Raw genomic sequence first — 25425 nt, 5'->3', positions numbered from 1 at the left:
GCTCATCATACCTTCAAATAGCTGCTAAATATGGTACTCATTTAAGATAATTACTGGTGCTTAGCTATTCTGCTTGTGCTTGAGACTTAGACATTTGTACAAAAAACTCTCTTATCTTTTGTTATAGCCACTTTCTCGTTCTGTGACTAATAACTGTTGAGTTAAAATGAATAGCAGGTGAATAATGGAAAACAATGTAGCGATATAGTAAGGCAAGCAAGGTATTAGCCAAGGTCAAGAAACTTCAAGTGTATCTTGCCTCATTAAAGGTAATTGCAATAATCTCATCGACTTCAATAAAACAGAATTTTATCCTTGGGTTCTTTTTTCAGATTTGTTTTGACCTGCTCTTGCATTCAGCAAGTCACTGATTCTGTACCTCTTCCTGCTGTTCCTTGCAGATCTTGTTTACTTAGCTTGGAACTGTTCACCATCTGCCGAAAATTGCAGTCAGATGTATAGTTATTCCACAGTTCCTATGCTGGTTTTTACCTTGTTAATGGCAGCTGTGGAGACACTATGTTAAGGAGTTTAGGGGAGGATGTACAAGGACTTTTGGAAGTCTTTGACTGCTGGATTGTGCTCAAGCTTATACACCTAGTCTCCATGGCTGTTACTGCCCAAGTCAGCTGAAGTAAAGCTAGTGTGAATATGCCCACCCAATATTACAATCATATATCTGACTGCAGTGTTTTTACTGACTACAGTTTTATACTGTGTATATTGTGTGTATAGAATAGTGGAGTTGAGGTTTGTGGTTATTTTTCAAGATGCAGTTGTAATATAAAGATAGCTGTAGTTTCCTATGTATTCATCAACAGACCAAATTTTCCCTTTTCAAATCCTAGCTCCTTAATGGGATTCTCAGCACTGGTATCTAATTTAATCTTTCCCAATCCCCCATAATTCTAATCATGTTCCATTGAATAATATGGGTATAATTATTGAAAAGATAGCACTACAAACATGCAATTGAAATTATTCCCTTAATTTGTTAAGTTATTGCTATTGATGTCAGAATGAATGTAAATTTATTTCCTTAAAATAATTTAGCGTTTATGAATCCCTCTTATCAACTGTGCAGAGTATAAAGTAACTGATATTTATGAAGTGCATCCAACATCACAAATATGTGATCAATAGGCTGCAGCAGAAATTGATGACTAATGTACAACTATATTTATTATTATCCAGCAATCAAACAATTCAAGTGCTTAAACTTAACAAGAATTTTTAAGATATGGAGAGTATTCAATACCTTCTTTATGTACCCATTCTGTATATGGTGGTTATATACCCATAAAAGAAATGTGCTGTGCCCCTGTAACGGAATGGAACCCACAGTAATGTACTATAATGGGAAACACAGCCCTTTGCAATTGCAGTGTATCAAAGCAGTCCTTCAAGTAACCTTACAAATTCTCACTGGAATGGCACTACCTATATGAGAATATATTAGCACCATGTGTATGAGACGTTTGCTCTCCTCCAAGAACAGGCTGCAATTATCCATATTTCTTAAATTTTTCAGGGTGTGTAATTAGTTAAGATCATCCACATCTTTTGCCCTCCCCTTTAGCTTCTTGTTCTCCAGCTAATGTGTATCCTAAGGACCTCTACAAAGTAAAACCCAGAGCTATCCTTTGAGAGAAGGTACAGCTGGAATACTTGCTGGGCTAGTACTGGGTCTGTGCAGTCTATCTATCTGCAGCATCCTGCTGATCTTTCTCTCTTCTTTTGTTGAACCCCTTCTCTGCAGAAGAATCTTCCTGGTGTCAAAGGTGCATGATCCTCTTCTGTATAAAAGTTATTGGTGGTGTCAATGTCATTCCCTCTTCTCCTCTGTATTTTGCACAAGGAGGCATATAGCTCTGGAACAAGTCCTGTCCTACTTTACATCTTTATTGTGTGAATGTGCAGCTTTGAGGGAATAACAAAAGAGCAAGCATAGACCTGCACTGTTTCTTAGCAAAAAATCATCCACATGCAGTTTGAATGATTTGCTTACAAATGGCATTAAAGTACCCTTGTCCTAACAACCTTCATGGATCCTGTTCTTGCAGAGACAGTAGGGGATACTGAGAGACTGAAAGACAGAAAGGTTCTCTTGGCAGCTCAGTCTGAGCCTGCTTATATGACAGTGTGGGTAACTGAAGCCAAACTACAAGGGACAATATTAAGCATGTGGTTCTGTCACAAAGGATATCAAACTGACGTGTGTTCTCTGTCTTGACACACTAAGGTCAATGAAGATCAGTTACGCTGCAGTGAGTTACTACTTTGCTGATATTTACTAATGTGATTATGCTATAACTTCATATTTTACTTTAAGCTGTAAAGTATTATAAAAGCAGAAATATCTCCTGAACAGCTTTGTAAAGGGTTTTATTGTTTAATTCAGGGGAAATAAAACATAGAAGTGATTTCTCTTTTAAGACTACATCTTTCTAAAACTGGTAGATGGCAGTAAAGTATCTGCTTGATGTTTTCTGTAGATTTACTGAAAGGGAATTTGATAGGTTTTTGTTCAAAAATAAAAATCCTTTCATCTGTTCCATAGTTTTGAAAAAAAAAAATTAGTGGATATCTGACTGGCAAATCTTTTCTGGTTTGTTTTTTTCAAAGTAGAATAATAAATACATTTAGTTTAGAAATGATCGATCCCAGAAAGTTGGGGGGTTTTTTTTCATTCAGTGACATAGAATTTCACAAAACATTTGTGGCTTTATTTCTTTCCTCTCTCTTGAATTGCAAAGCTGTGTGTATTATTTGATTATGTTGTATAATTTTTTAGGGTATATTGCTTATGAAATAAATACAAGACTCAGATACTAGCTTGTGTTTGCTATATATTGTATTTGTCAAGTAGTATGTTTTGCAGTAGTGGTGAGTTACTAAATGCAAGCCTTTTTGTTCATGCCATGCATGCATGGAGAATAGAAATCGATTTTGTGTTCCTGGAATTCTGTTTTTATCAATGCTCCAGGGAAAGAAAAGTTAAATTCTTGAGATTTACTCATTTTCCTCAATTTTTATTTTAATTTTCAAATCTAAAATAATTTTCTAGTGGTTCCATATGAAACCACATGGAATCATTAGTTATCTTTATTGTTTTCCATTCTGTTCATTATCTCTTTTAATTTCTCCAAATGTGCTTTTTTTAAATGTAATGCTGTGGTATATATCTGCAGAAACCCATAAAAGGAAGTATGCAATACATGAAAAAGCTGAGTTGCAGTTAATTTTAATAACTGGGTAAATAAATATTGACGTTTTAAGTTTTATTACCATACTTTTATTAACTTATGCAATTCACATTTTTCAGTGCTGACAATGCAAAGATACATACAATATAAGAATTTTCCACTAAGAATGGAAAAAATATTCGGTAGTAGTTTCTGTATACTGTCCATAGTTATTAAATGCACTGTTCACAAATAAATTACTCCATTGAATTTTCAGTATAAATTCTGTTATGATTAGTTTTCTGTACCTAAAACAGGCTTCTTGTGTGAAAACTGATGGTTCTGAATAACCTTTTCACGCCTCTTAAAACAGAGTGTTATTGGCCATTAATTTATATTTGGATTAACTTTCTTTCCATCCCTCTCTCGTATTTTCAGTTGTGGCATTGTTTTCCTGCTTTATGGTAATTCTTGCCCTCTTATCATTTATTCAAAATATTGAGGTGTGTATTTGGACTGGACTAGCACAGCATATAAGAGCTTTTAGTGTGTAATATATTAAAAGAATGTATTAAGATAACAACGGGGAGCATTTGAAAATTAGGTATTTTAAAAGTGCTCTGATTTTCATTAGCCCTATTTCGCTATGATTAGGTTTTCAGATTTTCAGATATAGTTATAGCTATAACTGTAGCTACTTAGTACTTCTCCAAATCATAGTGCAAAGAATACGATTCAACTGACTTAACATAGATGTCTGCATCTATTCTAGTCACTTCTAGTCTCTCTTCATGGTCATAGAAGTATCATGTTTGAGGCACAATTAATCTCATCCTAAAGTAAACATCTAAAATTGTACCCTAAAATTATTTTTTCTGTATGCTGACTATCATGTGAGCTGATAGTAACTGCCTCACATATATATAGTGTAGTAAGATGAGCTGAAAGTTTGAAGTTCGATTTCTAGGAAATGAAAACCCTCATTCTAATTTTCACAGTACAGACCCATAGATCTGAGGTACCTACCTAAGGACCTTAGTCTTCCTGTGTAATCAACAGGAAGGACTTCTGAAGGATAATTTAGTCCACTTTAGATCTGTCTATTGATTATGTAGGTAGTATAAGATGCAGGATTGAACCTTGTCAACTTGTGAAGGGACCCATTTATGTCTGTACCTGCTCTGAGTGTACTTTTACAGGATCTCACGCTTGCTTTTGTGTAATGGTCTCTTTAACAGCTGAAAGGGTTGCACCTACACTTCAGCTGGGGAGACAGAAAAGGACTGGTCAGAAAAGTTCACCTCATGAGATGTGGACAAAGAGTTGTTCTTTTTTTAATCCCAACAGACTTAAAATAGGAGATGGATGCCCTGATGATCATCTTAGCCAGGACAGTTGCACTTCAGTAGTAACACAAATTTAGTCATCTCAGAAAATATTAGGCAAAAATGGTCTCAAAAGGAAGGATAGGTGACAAAAACAGTGTGTTTTGATCTCTCTGGAATGTAGGTGCTGATGTTCTAAACATATCCTAAGAGTCTTGGTTCATCAGTTTAAATTAGCTTCACAGTAGATATGGAAATGTTTCTTAAAGTCAAAAGTTTAGAAGCTAAGACCTTTTGTTAAGGGTGAAAATAACTGTCAGTGAGCCATTCTGGGTGTGTGTGTGTGCGGGGGGGGGGCATTCAATCAAAAAAAGGATAAAGTGACAGAATTTTTATATGGGATGACAGAAAAGCAAGCTAGGGCAGATAATGTCCTGAGAGAAACCCTAGAACAATGAAACTCAAGCTTGGAAAAGTAGTTAATGATGAAAACTGATGGGGAGGGCAGGGCTTGAGTTAAAAACAAACATCACCTTGAAGCATATATGACCTTTAACATAGAGATCTCTTAAAGAGATTGATAGAGTCTGCTTACACAATAGCTCAATCTGTTCTTCTATCAGTTTTCTATCTTTAGATACTTTTACTTAAATGAACTTATAAACTAAATTTATATCCTTTGTCATATATTTTTATCTGTTTGTCCTGATTTCTTATGACCTGTTGAACAGACTGCTAAATTAAAATACTTTTTGGAATATTGTATTTTCTCACTCCTCTTCTGCATTTCTGGCAGCCTACCCTCCTTTATTTCTCTTTCTTTCTGCTGCTTCTTGCTCTTCTCTTCTAATTCTTACTACTCTCTTTTGCATTAGGAGTTCAAAGATTGGATTACTACTGCTGCCACTGAGCACAGCAGATCAGTTTAAGCAGGAATTCAGAATGGAAGCTATCAGTACAGTCCCCAGCCCCCTCAACTCATCATCGAAACAGATTCAAAGAACAAGAGATGTTTGAGTTCAGCACTTTTTCTCAGAAGTTTTGCTACTGCCAATAAATAGAAAGGGAGTGGAATTACAGCACGTTTGTTGCAAAGTCCCTATTAATTTAAAATCCTACTGATCATCTCAGTGCCTTCAGTTTACTCTTTTTCACCCTGCCTGTGTACTGAGAGAGATTTCTTCACGATAGAGTTGGTTTACCCAAATCTGCCTGTTCTGCATGGAAGTAGACCCACTGCAAAATGTTATCTAAGTTTATTTGCCCTGAAAATGTTGCGTTCTCCGTGTATATTGGTAGGATTTCTGGTAACATATGTATATATGTTGAGGTATATGAGATGAACTGCTCTCACTGAACTTTGGAAGACACGTCTGAGCCTCTGAAAATGAAAGAATATTTGGAAAAATCTTTGGGAAGAGAGCTATTTAGGATACAATGCAATGTTGGCACTAAGAACACTTGGTATATACTGGCCATAAATTTAGGGTGGAAGTTAGAGGACAGTTTCTCAACATCAGAGGAGTGAGAGTCCAGAACTACTTTCTTATAGGAGTAGGGAAGGAGGAGAACATACACCTTGTTTTAAGACTGAGTTTGTTAAATTTGCAAGTTTGTATATCATTTGTCTGTGATAGCAAGAGACTAGATGGGACCCGGTAATTTGTTATATGTCTGTGAATAAGAGCAGACTTGCTTCACATCAGTGTGGAGTGAAACTACAGAAGTTTTAATTCTGTCAGCCCTTGTCAGATGGTCAGTGTTGAAAACATCACTAAAATCACGTGAGAGGTTTTTGTATGTGGACAAAGGGAAGGGTGTAATACCTAGGTAAGAGCCTGAAATAATTTGCAGTGACACATTGCATGAGAGGAGAAATGGGATGAACTAGCAAGATCTGTTGCAGATTTACCATGAACATTTGGCAAAGTTTATAGTATGATATAGTGCTCTAGGACACTGAGAGTTAAAATTTTATTTCTTTTGACTCAATACTTTTCATTTAAGTGCTTAACTTTTGATAGCCACATCCCAATATTTTTGAACTACTTTGAAAAAATATGCAAGGCAGAAGCAGATACAGTTGCTCTGATTAACAAACATTGAAATAGTGGATTTATAGTATGTTTCAAATTTAAATTGCCAAATTTTATAATAGAAAATTAGGAAAGGACAGCTAACCCTATACAGCAGAGTTAGAAAATACTTTATCACTTTAAATACTTGATTTTGCAATCGCTACTTCTCAAATTCCTTTCAGCTGTATGGAGCTAAGTGTTTATACCTATGAAGTCACTTGAAATAGAGTAAAATCCTCAATAGCTTCAATCCTCCACATTCACAAAGCAATCATATAAAATCACTGCAGCTTTATAGTAAAAGTATGCAAGTTTATTTGAAGTACCGCATACTGAATTACCAATTAAAGTACATTTGGTGTAAATGTTTTTAATTCATTGCAAATGATGTCAGGCAACTATCCAAAACAAATTATAAGAACCAAAACTATAGTAAAAGAATGATGTCTGGAAGGCACAAATGTGTGTTTATAATCTAGATTGCTTGTCCAAGTATTTGCATATGTTCAGAATGAAAAAGAGGAAGAGTAACACACATGATAGAGATTCTTTGATCAAAATGTTAATCAGAGAAAAACAATTGTATAAATTAAAGAAGAATCTTTTCTTTTATATACTATAGCTGGAACAACCAAAGAATTATTAAAGTTTAACAATTAGATATAAGAATTTTCCATAATATAAATTTGCAACATAATATTTGAAAACTTAAAAAATAGAAGAGTTTTCTTACTTGTATGAAGAATTTCGATTTTGAATGAACTGGTAGTTTTAAAATCTTAAACAATCAAACATAATCACACAATTGTAGAATTATGTAGGTCAGAAGGGGCCTCCAAAAATCTAGTGCAACCTTTTGCTCCAAACAAGTCTAGTTAGAGCTGCTCAGGGCTGTATCCTGTTGAGTTTTGAATGTTTGCAAAAGTGGATATTCCACAACCTATCTGCACCCCTATTCCAGTGTTTAACCACTCTCATGGTGATTTTTTTTTTCCTTATATGAAGTCAGAATTTCCCATATTGCAGCTTGTATCTCTTGCCTCTTTTCTTTCCAGTTTAAATCCCCTAAGAAGAGTCTGCTTCTGTCTTTTCTGCCGCATCTCATTAGGTAGTTGTGGACAGCAATAAAATCTTTCCTTAGCCATCTCTTCTCGATGCTGAAAAAACACAGTGGTCTTAGCATCAGTGTGTCATTTTCTCCAGACCACTAATCATCCTGATAGCCCTGCACTGGACTTGCTCCAGTACGTCAATGTTTTGTTCTGCAGAGCCCAAAACTGGACACAGTACTCCAGACGCAGTCTCACAAGAGCTGAATAAAGGGGAAAACTCACTTTCCTCAACCTGATGGCTGTAATCCTGGTGACACCTCCTAGAGTGTGGTTGGCCATCTTTGCCACAAATGTACACTGCTGACTTCTGGTCCTTCCACCAGGACCCCTGGGTCTTTTTCTGCAAAGCTGTTTTCTAGCCAGTCAGCCCCCTGACTGCATTGTAGCATGGGGTTATTCCACATCATTTGCCCTTGTTAAACTTCCTGAGGTTCCTGCCGGCCCATTCCTCCAGTGTGTTGAGGTTCCTCTGAATATCAGTCCCTCCCTCCAGTGTACTGATCACTCCCCTCGATTTGGTTTCATCCAGAAATGTGCTCAGTGCTCTCTATCCTGTCATCCAGGTTGTTAATGAAGTCATTAAACAGTATTTGTCCCTGTATTGATCCCTGAGGGACACCACTAATAACTGGCTGCCAGTTGGACTTTATGCTGTTTGACCACTACCCTATGAACCTGATGACTCAGCCAGTTTTCCACCCACCAATTTTTGTCCACTTATCAAGCTCATATCTCACTAATTTGGCTACAGGAACACTAAAGGAGACTGTGTCAAAGGCCTTGCTCAGATCCGAATCCACTGCCTTCCCCTTGTCGACAGTGCCAATCATCTCGCCGTGGATGGCAGTGAGGTTGGTCAGGTATGATATGCTCTTGGTAAATCTGTGCTGGCTGATCCCAGTCACCCTCTTGTCCTCCTTGTGGCTGAATACAGCTTTGAGGAGGATTTACTCCATAATCTTCCCAAGGACTGAGGTGAGACTGACCAGCCTGTAGTTCCCTGAATGCTCCTTCTTGCCTTCCCTAAAGATGGGTGGGATGTTTGTCTTTTTTCCAGTTATCTGGAACCTCCCCAGACCTTTCAGAGATGATAGACAGTATGTAGAATCCTCCAGAACAACAGATTATATTGTCATTTCTGACGGAATAAAAAGGAAAATTTTCTTCAGAATTAACATTATATGAAGAAGTGAGTTTTTCATGGAAGTCAAAACTATTTTAGCCTAATTAAAATTATTTTGAAACTTGTTATTCTAAATAAATATTTATGTTTTTATATATCACTATTTATATAGATATATTTTTATATAAAAAATCTTGTTTTAGGTCTTGTATGACATATTTAGTATAAAAATAAATGATAGTAAATATTATAAAATTTAAAACAACCATTCAGTGTACTATCATCTGGTATTCCCTATCAAGCCTGATAAATTAGAAGCTGCTATTTGCTTTAGCTAAAGAAAATGAAACTAACTTATCAGAAAACAAAAGAAAAGGAAACACTACATCATCAAACATCTTTCAAGATTAGAAAGTCAGTCAAAAACAGCAGAAACAGCTCTATTTAACAATGAAATAGTCCAATCCTTCTGAAAGATTAATGTATTTTTATTATCAATTTAATTCTTTAAAGTCAAGCAAAAGAGAATGGAATTAGTATGTGCTTCTCTAACAAGTCTTGCAAAAAATATACTTTTAAAGAAAGCTAAATTCTGTTTAACATAGCAGTTTATGTGCAGTTTAAGAGACGTACATATTGCAATGTCACTGAAGAAGTTTAATTGCAATATTCTTTCTTTATGTGTACTATTTATATATAATCTTTCTTGGTGTGTGTGTGGGGGGGGGGAGTGGGTCAGGAGCAGAAACCATGCAAGTGTGCAAAACTGATCTCTACCTTCCTGTGAGTAAAAGCACTCATTAGGAAATTACAGCTAATAGTTGAACTACTTGAAGTTAAGAAAGGACTCAAGGACCAAAATCATATCCCTTCACCTTCAGATTATTACGGAATAGGTGAATAGTCACTGCTCCCTCTTTTATTTTGCAGTGTAGACATACACCTTGGTTCCTCAGTGGTTCAGCACAGCCAGAATTTAAACTGTGTATATAAACCCACTCAATTTTAAATGAAAATTAATCACTGTATTGAAGGGACAAAGGACACTGTTTCCTGAGACATCACAAGAGTAAACATAGAGACCCAGAAGGTCCTGACGGTTTTATGCTCCCATGTTCTTTAATTTTGGGTAGCATTTGGAAGGAAATAACTGCTATAGGTAGTGGTGAAGTTCTAGAAAAGTTTTTCAGTTGGAATAGTTTGTACTTTTAATACTAGGTTTGATCCATTTATATATGGATTTATCAGGGTTGCTGACAAAAAAAGGCAATTCGACCTGATGAGTTGGGAGATCCCCTCTTTCTGAGAGTATTGTAGTTATTCTTTTAATGTTTGTTTCTTTTTCTTTCTTTCTTTTTTCTTTCATTCATTCATTCATTCATTCATAAAAATGCATTTAAATAATTTTAATTGGGAGATCAGAGTGAACTGGTTATAACTGTCTTAGAGTTGTGATGCCTGATATTTACTATGTATATTTAGTAACATAATCTTTTTTTTTTATTTATTTATGGAGCTTAGTTAAAGGTAGAGCTTTATTTTATTTTATTTTTTTCCATAAATTCTGTGCTAAATAAATATTCTTTTTAATTAATTACACACCTCATTAGTTTTTAAATTGCAGTTGAACACAAGAGGTGACTGAAGAAAAAGTAATAAAAAATTGCAAGTTTTTTGGTTTTGTGAATGAAGTATGTAATATATGTGGATATAAGTTTTGTTTGTTTTCAAATAGAACATGATTAATAATTAGACATACAGAAAAGTATAGTCCGTAGATAAATCAGAGAGTAGTTGCTATAATACTGCTTTTTTTTTTTTTTTTTTTTTACTGAAAGGAGTTTGTTTAACCTTCTTCAATATTTGCAATATTTTTCCACCTTCTTACATTGTATTCTCATTAAACAGGTCATTTCACAGCTTCGGATCCTAAGCAGGTCAGTAACTGCTGGCTGCAAATTTGACAGGGAAATATGGTCTACTGAACTTTCTCCTGTCCTCAACCTATGGAAGAAACTTAATCAGGTAGGAAAGCAGCTAATTTGAAAAGACAACTTTTTTTTTTCAGTAGCTATATTAAAAGTGAGGTTTAATAAATTATCTTGAATACTGATACATTAGAAGTGGAATAGTAAATGAAATGCATTTGAGTGGGAAGTACAATGTAACATGTATGTAATTAGCTGTGAAGTCTGTATGTGGGATAATAATCAGCTTGTCACTTTCTTCTTCATATAGAAGTGAGAGCACACTCCAAGGACATGTGACTGACATCTTGTATGTGTTTCTAAAAAGAGCAATAATATATTTTAGTTTTGAACTTAGTCTGTTCAATTCTCTAGTATGCTCAAAGCAATGTTTAAAGCTTTTAATTTTTTTTCTTCTGTATGATATTGAAATATGGCACTAGCTCTAAATCGTTGGTTTGTAAAAGTCCTTGCTACAAAGCTTGCAATGTCTTTTCCTTTGAGGGTTTTTGTTTTTCTCTGTTTTGATTTGGCTTGGTGTTTTTTAATGTATATTGTAAGGCTTGATTTCCAACCATTGAAATATTTTTGTGGGTATTTTTTTAACTACAGTAGGTGCCCATTCTCTTTGAAATGCAGCTACTAGGGGAGGATTCCTCTCACCTAATGTTAGGTATCTAGCTAAACATTTGGCATCTTTTTCTGCTTAGTGGTAAGAAATAGATCAGAAACATTGTTGCCTAAAAATGTATCTTTTAGACAACAACACTAGAATGGAAGAAACCTTTCCCTTACTTAAATAACAGCGTACAAAGAAGTGACGAGTGACACATCAAAATTTGCAATTACATTTTGAAATCTCTTGTTAAATCAGCCTTTAATCCATGCTAAGTGTACGATAATATCAACTTTTTGGCAAAATATACCATGGTACTAAATAACTTTATGATGAATTCTATGAGTCTTCTGAACATTTCCTGGTGTTAAATACATCTGTGATCTTATAAGAAAAAACAATATTTTTCGATATGACACCCTCTGTTATAACATACTGACAGGAGTTAAACATCCCTTTAAGCCTGCAATCCTTCTGTGCAAGAGTCCTGAGGAAACTGTTGAAACTAAGTACGTATACATATCAGGGAATTACCTATGATGGCAGTGTTTGGAAGACTGATAAATGAGGCCAGTTGTAAACTTTAAAACAAAACTGTGCTACATTAATACCCCTTTACAGCACACATTGCTGATAGTTAGTTCTTTATCATTATTTATCATTAGCACTACATAGTCAAAGCAGTTAATCTTTAAAATTTACATCCTAAATTAGCTGTGACTATACAGTGCTATGAAGCCAGTGCCACGTAGCCAGCTCTGAGGACTCTGGTCCTCGATGGTCTGAGTCCCCCAGGCAGAGGTAGTCAGGCCTGAGAGCTCTTTGACAAGGGCAACCAGCCTTCTGTCCTGCCCCCTCCCCTCTGAGATCGCCTCCTTCCATAAGAGGTTTCACTCTCTGGGTAATTCTTAGCCTGTGGCCCCTGCCCCTGAACTACATGCTGCAGGATGCTTAGAGGGGATATTTTCCAGGCTGTGGCAGGTGCCTTATCATGCTGCTCGGCTGTTTTTCTTTCTTGCTTAGCTGCATCTGCTTATCTTAAAGCAAAAGCAGTCTCTTCCCAGCTCTTAAGGTTGCCCTTCAATGATCAACAGGTGACCATCAGCTAGTGGTTGGTAGTTCTCGAGCATCTCTTTTTAACATTTTAAGGCCTTTGCTGTTATCCCATTCTTCATCTGTACATCATAACAAGAGACACTTGGTACCAAGTTCCAGTTCACAACCCAAGCTCTCTTAACAAGTTGGTAACAAGCCTATAAGGCCAGTACTGGGACCCTGCACAGTTAGCATAAGGTATAGTCAGTGTTGCCTGTKCTCAGTAATGTCAATTTTATTTTTATGGGACCACTGGTTACAAAACTGTTACATATTGATTGCTGTGCTTAGTGTAGTTACAGCTGAATTCAAAACAAGCTAGTATTAGCAAATCCTGCTTAGTGTGCACTACTTCTGTGGGTGCAAGAGACCTCTGCTTTCACTACAAAAATAGCATATTCAGTAAGGATAAGCATCAGCCTGACTGATTAATGATGTCTGGGTAATCTCTGGACAATCTGTTAATACTGACCATCCTCCCATTCTTCAGTTTCTCGGTGTGAGTTACTAGAGAGCTTGTCTAGTTCAGACAACTCAACTGCTAGTTTCTTTCGGCATTTTGGATTTGTTGTTTTGAAAATTTTCATTTTAACTAGAGTGTGCCTCCTTTTACTTCAGAAGCAAAAAAGCCTCATAAGCTACTTAAAATAATATGTAGACAGAGATTAACTCTTTTTAAACATTTTTCTTCCAGTGCTAAGTATCTAAATCAAGGATTAATTAAAAAAAAAATCTTACAAATGCCTTGAGAATAGTTATTCATCACCTGAGTGCTGATGATTCTGAAGCAAAACAAAATTTACCACATGTGATAGGTTTGTCCTGTAGAATATCTACTGAAATAATTAATTCATAATATTTAAGTTTGGGCATGTATTTGTCTGTACATTCTATACCATACAGTGATCACATTTGTATTTTGTAAGCTAAAGTTTAGATAAAATAATAAATAGCAATATTTCTCTGAACTGAACGTCAATGTTTCATCCTGTAAAAATCAATATAAATAATTTAGAGCATATAACATAGCTACATTGGCAGAACATCTGTAGAATTTATGTAGTCAGTGGATTTCAGAACTTAGTGATAAAACACATCTTATACCCCATTTTGGCCAATTTTGCACAAATGTACACATGGACTATTTTAATTTCTCAGTGATGTGCCCATTTGAAGAATTACACCACATTAAAGTGTGTAAAATAATGTTCATATTTTTTCATGCATGCAAATTATATTGTGTTAGATCAATAGTATCAAGCAAAGCTAATAGTGAATAGATGCAGCAGTTGATGCAGCAGTTTATGTAGAGTGGTGCACAGGAGACCAGCAGCTCTGCTCAATACAGGAGCAGCACATCCTCAGCAATGGTGGTAATGCATCACAGGGCAGAGTTCCCAGCTACTCTTGGAGCAACTGACCCTTTAACATCTGAGGCTTCCACCCAGACAGAACTCCAGAAGAAGCATGCAGCTCTGCAGGTCTTGAGCTGCAGGAGTGCCTGGGACCTCTTGTCAAGGCTGGGGCAGTGAGAGATGGACTTCTAGACTGCAGGAGATGTGTGCTCTTGATTGAGGAGCTATGCTGCCAAGTTAAGAAGCTGTGGAAGGAAGTTAGCAGGCTACGCAGCATCAGAGATGGTAAGAAAGAGTCTGACTGGATCTTTTCTGAAACCCTGCAGCTTCAAGAGCACAAACCCTGAACTTCTCTGAAGTAAGGGCAGGCAGCATCTGTGCCTGTCAGAGTGGGAAGTGGAGACTCCCATGATGGCAAAGGCTGGAAGCTAGTGACTTCTGGCACCAGAAGGAAGGCTCCTGCTCCACCACAAGATTTGCAATTACAGAACAGATTCAATGCCCTTGTAGCTGAAAAGGAGTTGGGAGCGCTGTCCAACAAAGCACTGAAGCACCCAAGCCAGCTAAAGCTGAGCCACACAGGAGCACTGGGAGGAAGTGGTGAGTGATATTAGTGGGCGACTCCCTGCTGTGAGGGATGGAGGACCCCATCTACTGTCCTGACTTGTTGTCTAGAGAGGCTTGCTGCTTTCTGGGGACTTGGATCCTGGATGCTGTGGAGAGGCTATTGAGGCTTGTCCAGCCCTCAGACTATTAGGTCCTGCTGGTCTTCCACATAGGCACCAATGATACTGCCAGGAGTGACCTGGAACATATGAAGTGTGACTAAATGGCTCAAGAACCGTCACTCTCAACCAGGAGGAAGTCAAGCAAAGGTGACAGGAGGCCTGCATGGATGAATAAGGAGTTCCTGACAAAACTCAAACAAAAAAAGAAGTATACAAGAGGTGGAACCAGGGACAAGTGACCTGGGAGGAATACAGAGACACTGTTATTTGCTCCGTGACCTTCCTGAGGATCGAGGTGAGGCTGACCAGCCAGTAGTTCCCCAGATCCTCCTTCTTCTCCTTCTTGAAGATAAAGAGTGCCATTTGCTTTCTTCCAGCTCTTAGGAACCTCTCCCGATCACCATAACCTTTCAAAGATTGAAAGATTGAGATTGACCAATCTTGAGCTTGGAGGAGATGATCCTTGAAAATCAACTGGCTCTCTTGGACCCCTTTTCTCTCCATGGCCTCTTCCCTTGGGATTCTGCTAAGGAGGTCCTTGAACAAGCGAAACTCTGTTCTCCTGAAATCCGGAGTTGTGATCGTGCTATTTTCTTGTTTCCCTCCTTGTAGGATCTTGAACTACACCATCTCGTGTTTGCTGCAGCCAAGGCTGTCTCTGACCTTCACATCCCTGACCAGTGCTACCTGACCCCCAGAGCCATGTAGTCCCACTTAATAGGTTCCTGGTTTCCCTGGGTAATATCATTGGTTCTATGTGGAAGAGCAGCAGATGGTAATAGTGTGAGGGCCAGACGAGCCTTGACAGTCTCTCCATAATGTCCTGAATATGAGCCCCTGGCAAGCAGCAAATCTCCCTCAATGACATGTCAGGTGAGCAGATGGGGGCCTCTGTTCCTGCAGCAGGGAATCTCCCACTACTAACACTCACTGCTTCCTCTCAGTGCTCCTAGTTTGCTCAGGCTCACCCAGTACAGATGCTCCATTTGACAGTGCTCCTAGCTCATCATCAGCTGTGTGGACGGTGAACCTATACCAGAGCTGCAAGTCTTCAGGTGGAGCAGGAGCCCTCCATCTGGTGCCAGAAGTGACTGGCTTCCAGCCTTCACCATCATGGGAGTTTCCACTTTCCAACCCTGACAGGCAGATTCTGCCTGCCCATCCATTACAGTTGGGGTTTTGAGCTCTTGAAGCTGCAGGAACTTGAAGAGGATCCAGTTGATTTCTTTCTCATTCTTTCTGATGCTGCACCTTCTGCTGGCCTCCTCCCACAGCTCCTTCACTTGGCAGCACAGCTCCTCAGCAACTGCAGACTTCCTGCAGTCTAGAAAACCATCTGCTCAAGCCTTGGCAAGAGACTCCAGGCACTCCCTGCAGCCTGAGACTTGCAGAGCTCTGTCCTCCTTCTGTCTGAGTCAAGGCTTCTGATGTTGCAGGGACGGTTGCTCCAATGACTGTCAGGAGCCATGCCCTGTGGCAAGTACCACCGTAGCTGAGGACGAGTATGCTGGTCTGAGCAGTGTTACTGGGCACTTCGTGCACTGTTTGGTGCAAACTGCTGCCCCAACCGCTGTGTCTGTTAGCTGTGCTCTGAGCAACTCACTCTAGCTGACCCTGCTTTGAGCAAGGACGGTTGGGCTAGATGATCTCCAGAGGTCCCTTCCAACCTCAGCTGTTCTGTGATTCTGTGAACAGTAATCTTTCCTGACCAGTTTTCAGAACTATCAGAATCATTGTGGCCAAACAGGAAAAATTGCTGATATATGTTAGAAATTTAAATATTTTCATTTTAGACAATTTGAAGTGGGAACTAATGGTTATCTATTAATAGAGTAATGAGGAATGAGAAATTATATGTTTTAACTTTTTCAAAGATATTTCTGAACATTTTCAGCACTTTCATTTTTCCTTTCAGTGGCATACATAGTATAAGGCCCTGTTAAATGTAACAGACAATTATTCACACAAGCTGAAAGTGCTGCAATAGGGTTTATTATTCTTTGTCTTTCTGTAACAATATAATCATGGAAGCTGCTTCTCTTTCACTCACTGTTTATTAATCCAACCAGAATGCAGACTGGATTTTTTCTTTGAATTTTACTTTAAATGAAATAAGTACTTAAAATCTGCTTCAAATCAGTACACTGATGTGTTCAAAGTTATACAAGTATACCTCCTCTTTCTATTTAGCTGTGTTGGACTAACCCAAAACTCCATAATCTCTTGACATTTTAATCTATATTAGCCTCATTTGAAAATGCACGTTTTAAATCTTGCCATTAAAGAACACCCTGATAATGAATACTGTCCTAAAACTGCTTCTGCAGTGCCTTTCAGTGTGATTTGATAACAGATTAACACTAGTCAAATTAATTAAACTTGCATGAACCCACCATTAAGTTAAAAAAAAATCCCCTCAGATGCATAGTATAAGCTTGCACAAATGATTGTTTAGTGAAGAAAATGAAGCCATCACTGAATAAATTGTCAAACAAATGTCATAATCATGTTCCCTAATATGGATGGATGCCCCCACTGCGGACTGTAAGCCAGGGCAGGGCCATCAGAATAGTTTAATCAGCCTGTGTCTTACTGTCTGCTGCTTTCTTCCCATGCAGCCCTCAGCCATGGCAGAGTATGGATCAGGGCCCATTCACTGTCACATGACTGGATGTGCATCATTTTCTAACAAAATTAAGGCATTGCCCATTGTGTGCTACTCTTCAGGATTGTACATGAATATCAGTCCACAATGGTGGCTCCACAGATGTCCCATCATGACCAAATGGCTATCTATCATGAGTATAGAGAGGCAGGAGGAAGTGCTGTATTCTGGTCACATGGTAGATGCATTTTCAGCCTTGTGTCAGGGAAACCCTTTAGTACCTCTATGAAAGTTAAGTGGCTCACCCATACCATAAAAGTTGGAAACAACTGCTTCAAAATGATTTTTCATGAATGTATGATTATTAGCTGTCAAGATTCCCAAAATCATGAAAAATGTTCTACCTTATCTTTTGTTATGTTTTACATTGAAGGTTAATTAATTAAAGATTTTCATAAAGTTGCATAATGCTGCAAGAGAATTGCAAGAGTAGTTTTGAAAATTAATGGGTTGTTGCTCATTTATTTAAAAGATTAGGAATCTCAGCTTTAACAAAAGAACTGTATTTTTTTCACCAAATAAAGTCAGTGAAGCAGAAATTTTAAGATCATTCTCTCTTGTATTCTCAACAATGAATAATTTGTATAATAAACAGTGAGAGGCTAATATGAATAGGCAGAGAGAAGGAAGGGAAGAGGCAGAAGAGGTACATGAAAAGGCCAGTGTAGGGGTCCAAAACACAGCAACAACAAAAGAAATCAAATTTTGAATCAAATGCAGCACTATTGAAGGTATGTGAGTTAGTTTTCATTATACTTGTTACATTTCTGAAGGGAGCAGTTTTCAGAACATATTGGAAAAAGCTTAAGTTTAAGAAGGTAATGAAGGAAAGTTCTGGAGCAGCTTAGGTGAGACTGTATGAAGTCTTATATTGAATCGAGACAGCAACAAGCAGAGAAATCAAAAAGGAAAGATGACCAAAGATATCAAAATACACCTAATTTAGTATTGGTAGCAAAATATATTATTTAATCTTAAAGATTAGAACATGTCTTTGGGTTCTTATAATCAGGAAAAGCACTCTGTACTTCAGCACTTCTTCATCTTAATTCTCAAACAGGTCATGAGAATATTTTTAAAGCTAGTGTGAGTTATATACATAATAGATTTTAAGGAAATGTAATAGAACATTAAATGTATAAGCTGATCTCAGAATTCATATTTAATTTTGCTATAAAAATGACAGATGAATTGTTTCAACAAATTCTCAGGAGAAAGTATTAAAAAGAGTGATGAAATGAATATGGAATTCATAGGACAGTGTTATGTAAAGGGCAGTATTGAGGAACTTGGAGGCCTCCACTTTCAGCGAGTGTTTAATGAATTAAGACAGTATTATGTGAAAGACTGAGTGAAGCCTGCAAGTTGTAATGCCATTGTTCTTCCTTTTTTTTGTAATTAAATACTCCAGCAAGAAATTATCAACTAACCTAAGCCACAGAAGCCAGAAGCACTTGTACATCAGACACAGTCTGGATCATAGGAAATTAACCTAATTCCTTTTTCATCCTCAGTAAGCTACGGTCTCAGAAAAATTTAAGTAAAGCTGTGGTACTACCATTTCAAAATGCATGGAAAGACAAAATACAAAACATGACATATATAAATAGCATATGTTCCTTACCCTGTGACCAGTAAATAGCTTTGTGGTATACCTTCCTCACAGTGTGGGAAGCAAGACCTGATCCTTCATTTTTCTGTCAGTCATAACCCAAGATATCTGTATTAGTCTTTCACTTAGCCTTTCTCCTATTTTTGCCTGGTAGATGAGTGCAGTATGAGCTTGAAATGAAAAACATTTGAAGGTTCTGGCAAACTTACAGTGTCTGCGAATGGTTATGGAGACAGACATTCTGTGTGTTCTGGAAAGCAAGATACCATGTAACAAATTAGACCTTCATTTAATCTGAAAAAAATCAAAATCAGTTGTTATTTTAAGAAGAGATATTTCAGAGAAGGTAAAATCTGATTTTACCATTAATAAAATACTGGAAAGTGAAATAGCAAAACATTTTTTCCCACAACATTTATCAAAAAATAGGATTTTGGGGGGCATTTGTGACTTGTAGAATTTGGCAATGAAGGCTTAAATCCCATAACTGAAATTCAGTGCAGCATGTTATCACATGTCTAGTTGGCAATTTCAGAATACAGGCTAGATATATTTATATAATAAACTGTGATTAACATTTGCAACATCTTGCAAGATACCGTCTTTTTAAATTAATGAGTAAATTTGGATTTTCAGTGGCTATAATGGAATAGAAATAAGTGATAAAAAGGACAATGGGAAATTGAGAGCAGTCTTAGCAACCCAGAACTTACACGTAGTACTATATCAGAAATATTTGTTCTTTGCATTTAATATGGAAGCTAGGTTTGAAAATAAAATCGAGATAACATATTTGTTCATCTTCTAAAGAAAAGATAACTAAATGTGATTACATAGGTCTTGTTCTATAAAATATAATATTCTAAATATTTTGGCATAACGCGATGAACTGCTTATATATGTTGTTTCTCAGCGTAAGCTGTAAAAACCTAAACACTTATGTCCATATTACTAATACATTTGGTTTTGTTTGAGTGAACTGTAAATGTTTCAAGATTGATTAAGCTCTTCAGTTATACAGCAAACTTTAAAAAAAAGTGTTTTTTTTTCAAATAGATCTTGGATAGTCAGTCAAATATTCTTTTTAGTGAAATAGACAGATTATGTGTCCTCTAGAGCTGTTATGTACCATGTTACCTACTTAAAATATCTGCTGTTACCCTGTAACTGCACATTAGATGCTATGTTCCAACTGAAATAATGTTACGATTTAGCTTTTTTTTAACCTTACTATTTCCATTTTCTACTTTCTTGTTCACTAGTAATATGCTTTCACTACATAATTAAAAAAATCAAGATACTTAGAAATCTGTATCAAAGTAATTTTTTGCTAATAGATTTACTTAAGAGTGATTTGCTGAGTTACAGCTTTAAGAAAATTAGGTATCAAGGAGAAATAACAAATGAGTTGTTTAAAACATTTTTGAAGGATCTGCTTTTATTCAAATCTGCATTTTCAGTTTAAAGAGTATAATTTTCATGATATGTTTCTTTAATATTTTCTTATTTTGCTTTTACAATCTGTATTTGTGGACTATGGTAACTCAAGGCCAGAAATCTTTAGATATAAAACTCTACAAAAATCTCAGGAGGAAAAAGTAAAAAGATGTGCAGGCTGCAATCACACTTAAGATCAAAATTTCAAATCAAAACATTCACAAATGTCATGATCAACAGAAGATCATCAGCTCTGGGAATAAATACTTTTGAGCCTAGCTTGTCTTTTTTTTTCAAAATTGATCTGAGCTAAGAAATAGGAGAAATATTTTACTGTGATTGCAATCCCAATTGCAGTTGTATGAGTACTAGAAAAGCTGTATTCATCTAAGTTTTCTCTGCTTAGCTTCTGTCACTCAGAAGTTTTTTTTTTCCCTTCTCCCTTAATGTTTGATTAATAACTCATCAAACAGTTTTTCTTAAAATTACTAAGGAGTTGATATCAGGAGCTCTTTTTCGTCACTTGAAAGAGGATTATTCTTCTTGAAACATCACTGAACTTTCCACTTCTGTCATGTAGCCATGAAGTAATTGCCAGCTCAAAACATAAAATAATTCAGTGACAATTTGGTAATGTAAGCCCTCCTCCTATTTATTATTTACTTTGATATAGGTAAATACTAGTGTTTAACTGGACTAGCTGAATTATTAGTGGTAATAAAAATTGCTTTGTAATCAGTACATGCTTATGACTGGTGGTACAGAAAAAGTAAATCAATGTTAGCTTAGTTTTTGGTAGATGCTGAACTTTTTGAAAAGAATGGCAGAATTTGTTTCTTAATAGAACAGACCCACTATCTGTACTGTTAATTGTAAGAATGATTGCTTCCATTTTCATGTTACCACAAATAAATTCTTAAGTAAAACTTTTCATTCTCTATCAAAATGAATGTTCAGTGTCAAGGAACAGAAAATAAAAGGAAAGTGTCAAGGAAAGAAAATAAAGCATGTAGGACTGATACCTAAGATGATAGAATATTGCATGGCTGTGTGTACTACCTTGTATTTAAGAGATGTAATGGTCCAGTTAATCAGATAATATTTCTGGAATGAGGCTTATGGGTTCTCTGCCTTGCCTGCCATAATCTAATAATACCAGTGAGAAGCAATTTCTATCCTTTGTCGGAACTGTTAAACTAGGCTCATCAAAGCAAGTGCTGTATGTGGCAACATAGTTTATAGTGCCCAGTGCAATATTGCAGTAGTAAGTGCACTACTGCTTATTATACTGTCACACTAGCACAAATATTAAAAGCAATGATTCATTCAGCTAAATGAAGAATTTTCAGGAATTCCAGTACTTCTAAAATAATAGGGTAGACAGGAGTCTCAGAAGAGTGGTGCCTTTACTGTAATATCTCAGGAATGATACTGAAGCTATCATTATAGCTGTGATCCAGTGTCAAAAAAGGGGAATATGTTACTTACTTCAAAGACTGCAAGGCCATATGGAGTATTATGAATTAAACAAAGAGTATGTGGTATATCATAGTAGTTTCCCTGAGTGCATTAATGGGACATCACATGTTCTTTTCTAGAATTCTAACCTGATTCATCAGAAGGTGTCTCCTCCTATGGAGCGACAAGGATCTCCAATCTTATCATTCATTACTCTTGAACAATTCAATGCCATTCTCCTTGTTCAGAGTGTCCATCAGTCACTTGCTTCTTTAAGTAAAGTCATCAGAGGTACCTCATTACTGAGTTCTGAAGTACAGAGACTAGCAAGTGCTCTGCTGAATCAGAAGGTAAGTAATTTTTCATGATTTAACATTATAAGCAATGAAGAATGAAAATGAGGAAATTGAACAAAATTCTGATACATATTTTCATGTCACTATTTGCTCTAAGTTCTTTACTGACAGTGACTCTAAAATGGATTAGTGAGTTCCAGAGGATTCTAATCTTTAATGGAATCTTTCAGGTGGTGATTATGGTTAGAGTTCAAAACTAATTCTCAGATGTAAAACAGGATTGTTACTGTCTAAACGCCGGTCAACGGTCATTGTACAGAGAAATTTATTTCTCTCTTCTTCAGTGGAGGGCTGTCTAAATTACAAACAAATATTATTAAGTAGTCACAAGCAACTTCAAATATTAAAACAAAGCTTTTTTCTTATAGCTTTGGGTTCAGACACATTTGCTGTGCAGCTGTTACACCTGACAAATTGCTGCTAGACCTGTTGTTTGGGGCTAAGTAAATTCATCACCTGGAAACCTTCTGAATGTGCGTTGAGTAATAAGAATTCTTTCTTGATATTGGAATGAAGGGATAATCCTTAAAACAAGCCTCCAGTTATCTTATGTATGTATTCTTAATTTATTGCATAACTGAACCAAGTTTTTCTAGAAAAAAAAGCCAGAAAAATTTTGCTTCAAGTACTTGCAGAAGCTTCTGAGTGCATTATATACTTTCATCAAGCTCTCTTAAGGACAAATCATATAAAATTAGAAACTGTGGAATAGTATTTCCATTTCAAAAGCCAAATCATGTTAGACAAGTCAAGTATATTAGCCTGTAAAACATGTAAGTCTGTGACTTTTCTCCATTTTTGCAGTTTCTTAAAATTTCAGTTTCACTACAGTGGTAATGACAACAATTTGCACTCTGTATTTATTCAGTATGGATTATTGCCATATCACACCAGACAAGGTGTACCTACCTACAATAATGAGGAAGTTAGAAGTATTACGTATCATACACTTTCTTTAAGAGGGACTAAGGAAGAATTTATATGTTCGTTCCTTTTCATCTCTGAATCACAGCGGACTGTAGGTGTCTGAAAGCACAGTAGAGAATCCTCTTGATCGTGTATGAGAACATGCATTTCAACACCTAACTGAAGTCATGATCCAAAGTTATTATACTAGAATTACTGAACTGTATAGTCCTTTGAACAAGGTATTCTTGATAATATGTGGTTTCGATTTAGGCCCCTGGTTGCACTGAAGTCTGTTCTGGACTAAATAGAATAGGGGTTTGTTTTGTTTTTCGTTTGAGAACCAAACTCTTATGATGCAGTGAATAGGTTCAAAAGTAAAGCTTAAGCTGCTGAATACTGATAAACAGGTGTAGCTGTTAATCAGATAGAAAGCCAATAGATAGGGAAGATGAATTTTGAAGAAGGCATCCCCAGAAGACTTGAGAATGGAATTGAGACTTCTGTTTTGCTGTATATATAATCTCCTGTTTTTTCTACTCCAGTCCTTCCTCGAAGGAAGAGTGGTAAGGTTTCAACAACAGTCTGAGAAGTGTCAGCCATATTGAGAGTTGGTATTAGCTATCCAAGATGGCACTTGAACTCGTCGCACTGCATGATTTTTTGCACATTCTTGATATATGAGAAAAGCAAACAAAATTCATACATGGATTTTCTCAATGTTTTTCAGAATCCAACAGGGTGTGTTTATAAACTAGTACTATTAATGTCTGCAGATTTACATGCTTTATCATTAATGGCTGGATAATTGGATTCAACCATGAATTTGAAACTCGGTTAACATATTTGGTATATCTTCATGTAGGGAACAAGTACTATTACAACTATTGTTATGCATTTATTTTCCTGTCAAATTTCTAATCAAAACAAGAATTAGCATTCTTTGTATTCTGAGATAAAGAAAATAGCATTTGTTAGCAAAATTTCAGTACAATTAGAGAAAATTATCATTTTCATGTTAGCAATCCAATTGACTTTTTAAACTTTTTCGGCTTAGCAATCTAATTGACTTTTTGTTAGTGAGCAATAGAATATGGCTTGCCTGTGTGCTTTAAGCAATACACTTAAATTTAGAGCAGCAGGAGCTATGAAGCCAGGCACTGTCACAGAAATGTACTTAAAGTTTCTGTGCTTTTTTATCTCTCAAAAACATCAGTTCAGTGCCTCCTGCTACACTGAGCATAGTGTTTCTAGCATCTCATCTGCTTACTTACCCACTTACCTTGTCACAAATCACTTTATTGGATTGTGGCCATAAAGCAATCTTTTCAGAAGCCCTTAGGAGAGGCTAATGCTGCTGTATTATAACTGTGGCAGCTAAACCTCAACATCTATATTATCTTAAAGTGATTTGTTTCAGGTATTTTCTATACACTGTTCTAGTTTGGTTTCACATGGTCATATGTTTGGTAATAAAGTGCTTTTTTTTTGAATACTTAAATTTTGAAAGTACCAAGATTATAGTTCTTTTAAAATCATAGCTCCTGAAGAAGCTGCTAGAATATCGATAGAAATGTGACACTCTACAAATGTATGACTTCTCATGGTTTCAAGAATGTGCCTTATTTGTGCAAAATTGGTGTGTTAGTGTACATCTGAAATATGCCTCCATACTAACAGTTAACTAAGCTATTTCTTTTCAAATTAGAGTAATTTACAGTGATACATTAGCACCTTTAAGTGAATGCCTTCTAAATGATAGATTGCTGAGCTGTCTGTAAATGCATATTCCATTTCTCAGTGAAAATCTTAGTCTGTGATATGAACGTGTTTTTTACTGCTTGTTATTTCAAAGTGTGTTCCTTCACATTTCAAAGCCTCATTAGTTTCTGAAATTAGTAGAGTTTCTATTAGTACCTGATAAACTAATCTACATTTAACCAGAGATATATAAATTCCTGAAATCTCTGGCAAGGACACTCTTGCACATCTTTTGACTTCATCTGGGGCTTCTTTTCCAGGCTCATTGTCTCTACAAACTGCAGACCTGTTTTTTAGAGTATTCAAAATCAGTCCACATGTACTGTGTAGTCGTATCTGTTATGTTCTGAGATTTTCAAACACTCTAAATTCAGGGAAATTATCAGCACCTTATCATTAATCATGTACATCAGTGTTGTAGGATGTTGCAGTTTTTAGGAGAATCTTCCAAAATGAGAGAATAATACTTTACCTTTTCAAAAAAATTTTCAAAAATGTTTCAAAAAAGTTTCATAACTGTGCAAAAAAGCATGAGGTTACTGTGCTTTATTTACTTGTTCTGAACATATTCTAGTTTATTCAATTCATTATTAGTTTCCACAGATCCAGAACTTTTCTATTTTTTTCTATAAAAGATGGCATGGAG

The 25425-nt window shown here is 36.3% G+C and overlaps 1 protein-coding gene across 1 annotated transcript in view; it reads left to right on the top strand.

Moving 5' to 3' along the window:
- DYNC2H1 (dynein cytoplasmic 2 heavy chain 1) overlaps positions 1–25425 on the top strand; it is a 197513-nt gene that overhangs the window by 134466 nt on the left and 37622 nt on the right. Inside the window, exons 83-84 of the mRNA XM_026077887.1 lie at positions 10732–10848; positions 21897–22106. Of these exons, the coding sequence (XP_025933672.1) occupies positions 10732–10848; positions 21897–22106 (327 nt within the window). The remainder of the gene's footprint in view (positions 1–10731; positions 10849–21896; positions 22107–25425) is intronic.

This window comes from Apteryx rowi, unplaced genomic scaffold, assembly GCF_003343035.1.
Source record: "Apteryx rowi isolate R43461 unplaced genomic scaffold, aptRow1 scaffold_466, whole genome shotgun sequence".
NCBI classification, from domain to species: Eukaryota; Metazoa; Chordata; class Aves; order Apterygiformes; family Apterygidae; genus Apteryx; species Apteryx rowi.
The sequence above is the reverse complement of the archived record's forward strand: the minus strand, read 5'-3'. Positions and strand labels throughout refer to the sequence as shown.